Source organism: Rutidosis leptorrhynchoides, chromosome 6 (genome assembly GCF_046630445.1).
Source record: "Rutidosis leptorrhynchoides isolate AG116_Rl617_1_P2 chromosome 6, CSIRO_AGI_Rlap_v1, whole genome shotgun sequence".
Lineage (NCBI taxonomy): Eukaryota > Viridiplantae > Streptophyta > Magnoliopsida > Asterales > Asteraceae > Rutidosis > Rutidosis leptorrhynchoides.
This window is the reverse complement of record NC_092338.1, coordinates 284188246-284193128: the sequence shown is the minus strand read 5'-3', so window position 1 is coordinate 284193128 and position 4883 is coordinate 284188246. Positions and strand designations below refer to the sequence as shown.

At 35.9% G+C, this 4883-nt stretch overlaps 1 protein-coding gene across 1 annotated transcript; it reads left to right on the top strand.

Annotated features, from left to right (window-relative positions):
- On the top strand, window positions 1–3791 carry LOC139854521 (uncharacterized). The gene is made up of 11 exons (XM_071843822.1): window positions 1–5; window positions 69–92; window positions 294–336; window positions 421–483; window positions 597–787; window positions 884–1013; window positions 1092–1186; window positions 1251–1367; window positions 1436–1603; window positions 1685–1823; window positions 3759–3791. The coding sequence occupies exons 1-11, from the start codon at window positions 1–3 to the stop codon at window positions 3789–3791; spliced, it is 1008 nt and encodes a 335-aa protein (XP_071699923.1).
- The last annotated feature ends 1092 nt before the right edge of the window (window positions 3792–4883 follow it).

Below are 4883 nucleotides of genomic sequence, written 5' to 3'. Positions count from 1 at the left end.
ATGGTGTAATTAAGTTTAATACAATGTATGTGTTATATTTTTAGTTGTTACTTTTTATGTTTCTGCAGATATGCTGTTACATCTAATAAGTTGTGAGATGCAATTAAGGAGATCAAAAAGTTACTCAAAGTTAGGTTATCACTGGAACGGTTTGGAATATACGTGAGGTAAAATCTTGCTTTCTTACGGCGTACTCGTCTTTTTAAGGTGAAAAGGTCAATGAAGTTAGGTTCATAAGTATGATGTGTTCATAGAGATTTTTTAACCGTTGTTTTGGGTTTGTTTAATTGAAGATGTCTGAGACTCCAGGGTAAACTTTGTGTTGCAGAAATTGGGGTAAGATACTAAGACGAAGAAAGCATGATCTGCAGACTTTTTATAGTTTTGTAATGTTTATTGATGTTTGATTTTGTGTAACAGAATCTATTAAAGAATGTACAAATCAGAAATTTGGAAGTAAATGGGCTCCAGTTAAAGGAACAGGTTTCAAGTTTTCACAAAATGAGTCGATTGTTATAAATTTAATTATGAAACTATTGGTAAAGTGTTTAATATTTTCAGGTTCTTGAACTTTGCAAACTTCTGCGGCAAAACAGGGGAACTTAGAATCGCTTGACTTTGTCGACTGCGATCTTCCTTCAATTTATATAAATACAATCTGTAACTCATTAAAAATGAATGTGATTAAAACTTTCTCAATTAAACGCTCAAGTCTTTTTTACACCGGGGTTGGGTTAAGTGGGTTTGTTCCTCTTCCTCATTACCTGGAATCGTTTTTAATGTCAAGGTGTGTGTTATCCATGTTTTACTATTTTACCATTAACTAACTTATTGTTTTTACATGTGTAACTTTTTATTGACTTTGTTAAAATGTGTTTGGTAGCCGAAGTTTAACTACATTGATATTCTCCAACAACAACAAAGATCTGTATTATACAAGTGTACGTTTGATGCTTGAAACTTTGCTTGAAGCTGAATCTGGTTTACAAGTCTTAGATCTCTCAGGAAACAATGTGAGTGCCTTTTTGCAATGATGAGAAACTTACTCGTTACAAATTGTTGTAAATTTTATTTAATTTTCAACATTTCAGGTTTGTTTATTCTTGTCATATTTTAGATATGATTCTGGGAATTTTATTTATCCGAGTAACAAACGACAGATTTCATTACGTGTGCTCAATTTGAGGTATTGTACTGCTTTTATTTGTTATTTTGGGTTCTATCAGATTTTGATAACTTGGTTTTTGCAGAGCCACTGATTTGCAAGAATATGATATAAACAACCTTAGTCACAGTATGATTCATATGCCATATATAAAGGTCTTGAATTTGAGTGATAATGATATGCTACAAGACAAAGGGATCGAGTGAGTTTCTTTAACATTCCTAACGTATAATGACTCAAAGATAGGATGTTTAACATATGTTATTGTAGGATGTTGATTCCGTATTTGGTGGAGAAATCTATATCCTACACTCCCCTTGCAGAGTTATACTTGGAAAACTGTAGAATGTCACATAACGGAGCCAGGAAGCTATTTACAGCTCTCTCTACATTAAGGGCCCCGCTCAAATTTCTTTCTATTGCAAAAAATCGCTTATGGTTTGTTTCTTAAGAACCCACTATATTTGTCATTCTAAGTATTAATCTTTCTTACTTTTAATAGTGTTTGTGTTTATCAAGCCTGGAAAACAGTGAATTTGGGAAGTATCTGGGAGAATTTTTATGTTCGGGTATTCAAGCAATTGATGTTAGGGAGGTTGGGCTCGGGTCATGTGGGTTTCAAGGTGCAGAAAGAGAGATACATGGAGAACTAAGTCTTGTCAGTCCTACGTCATGCGGGTATTGTTGGTCTTGGTCATGCTTTTGAAGATGCATTGGGTCTGTTTAATAATACGGTTGGGTTTGATATTTTAGGTAATCCGAGTGAGGTCGCTGCCCCAATACTCATGAAGAAATTGGCAGATGTTTATTTCACAAAGGTTACCGCTTCTGCAGAATCCACTTTTTCGTTATCTCCCCGACAATCGGCCTTATGGAAATCACAGCAGGGTGTTCACACCTCTGCTTGGCTAAGGGCAGTCCCTATTTTGGTGTTGGGTCAGACGATGAACTCAAAGACTTACTGATGTGTGTTGTGCTACCGGTTAGGTGTTCCATTGTTCTCTATCTCGACGGCATGCTCTGCTTGTTCAAGGGTTTTTACTGGGGATATTTTCGGGGATCACGCGGTGTCTTGTGCTGGTATGGTGGGTATTAAGCATCGACATAATATTGTTCGGGATTCCCTTGTTGATGTTTGTTATCGATCTGGGATTTCTGCGAGAAAGGAGGTTGACATTGGGTTGTCTGGAGGGAACGGCAGGGCCCTCAGACCTGCAGATGTGTTACTTTATTCCTGGGATTGTGGTCGCGATGTCTGTGTTGACTTGACAGGGTCTTCTCCTTTGACACAGTCTGGGCTTTCTGACTTTGTCCCTGGACGTGCTGTGGTTGAGGCGGCTCGTCGGAAGCGGGTCAAGTACGAATCTTGCTGTCAGGCGATTGGTTATGGTTTCATTCCTTTCTCATTTTCTTCCCTTGGTGAATTAGAGAAGGAGGCTATTTCTTTGCTTAAGCGGGTTCAGAAGAGTTCGATGGCGCAAGATATTGGTGCCGGTGCTGCTGCTCATATTTTTACTAGGATAGGTTTTGCTATTGCTAGAGGTGCGGGGGCCCAGATTGTCTCTAGGCTTCCCACTAATTTTTTGTAAGTTTTAAAACTTTTAAGTTTATTATTATTATTATAATAATAATAATTATTATTATTATTATCCACAATAATAATAATAATAATAATAATAATAATAATAATAATAATACTTGGAAAAGAACTCATGTTAATGATATTAGACAATGGTTTCCCCATAAATATTATTCAATACACATAGGATATTTATAGTACATAATAAACCCTAATGATACACAGCAGAGCCCACAATGCAATGGGTTGGGCCAATAATATTAATACTCTAACACTCCTTCGCAGTAAGTTTGGACTGGAGTTAAAAAAAAAAAAACTAACAAATAAACAAAAGTGACAATTTTTTTTTTGTTTGTTGCACCGAATAAAATGATATTCGCTGATTTGGTTGCATTGCTTGACTGCGTTTCCTTTTCCGTAGCGCTTTTTTTTCTGTTACGCCGTGACTTGTTTTGCTTAGCCTAAGGATTGAGCAGAACTTGGGCTTAGAACTTTTATCACCGATATAATCTTCTTCAACGCTGCAAAAAAAAAGATATTTTTTTTTCTATTCTTCTTTTTTTTGGGTTTGGAACCTAGTCAAGCTAGGCGGCTCAGCCCCACGCCGATTATGTGAATGATTAACAATTAAGCAAAAGCATGAAAAAGATAGTATTTACGAATTAAAGGATAGCTAAGAAAAAAAAATATATTATTGTGGCCGTCGTCTTGTGGTTCGTATAATTTGCGATAGACGTTGGGTATACTAATACATTATTGGGGTTTTGGTAAGTAAATACGGAGTATAAATAAAGAGACATAGTGACAGCGGTGAGATTGTTGTTCAAACACGCAAGCATGTTTCGGATGAACATTAATATTTTAATAGAATATAGATATATGAGATGGTGAGAGTATTCTACAAAAAGGCGAGAAATTTTTTTTTTTTTTTTGAAACTCATGAATCGGCTAAACTGTAGCGGACATATTTTTTTTAGGGTTTTTTTTTTTTTTTTTTTTTGTGGTGGAAAATAGGGGCGGTACTATGACAAAGGATCAACCCTCTGATACCATATTAGACAATAATTTCCTCATAAATATTATTCAATACACATAGGATATTTATAGTACATAATAAACTCTAATGATACACAGCAGAGCTCACAATGCAATGGGTTGGGCCAATAATATTAATACTCTAACAAATGAATCTTGTACATTGGTAACAAGGGTGGAGTCACAATGGCAAATTTTTTGTCGAAGCTTATTTCAAAGTCTCCAAAGCTTATTTCAGTGAAAGCAAGCAATAATCAGATATCGATGGAAGCACTACCTATTATATGCTCATGTCTCAAAGCTGCACATGGTAAGCGGTCCTATTTTCTTTTACACAAAATTGAAACATGATTTCCACATAATTAATTAGTATATAATATAATTAACTAAATTTCCACATTTTGACACCTCTGAATCTGTTGTTTCGTATTGATGTTTTGGTATGTGTTTAGGGAAACTTGAGCATTTGGAGTTGCAGCAGAATCCGTTGTGTGACGAGCCTGACATTGCGTCTGTTGTTGCTGAATTTCAAGTCGATGGAAAACCAAATATCTTACTTTCGCCACCCAACATTACACATTAATTATGACTAAAAGCTAGCAAAAAGTAATGAATAAGAAAATAAAGTTGTAGAAACTCTAAAATTGTAGAAACTCTAAAATACAAATCATTACACGCTATTTGGTGGTATATAAAGTCATGATCGCTCATCTTCAATGTCTTTTTTGTTCATTTGCGTGATATTTTCACATCTATATAGGTATCAAATGGAGTAATGTAGTTGCGTTTTAGATCATGGAAATGGTAATGCCACAAGGTGTCAAATAGAACAAAAATTTGGGTACAAGGTTGGAACACGCCGCATTCTTGGAACATCCTGCATTTCAAGCGCTTGTGATTTGGGCGCATGTGACACTAGTCACTTGGGTTACGACTTATGGCCCGTGACACTAGTCACTTGGGTGTAAGCGTGTTTCGTTTCAGTTGCAGGGTAATGAAGACGACTTAGAAAACAGTGATGCGGTTCAAAATTTACTTGGTGAGACTGGATGATGCTCCTTCTAACGGAGAGGAAAAAATTGGTTCTTTAAGGGTTAACGAGGA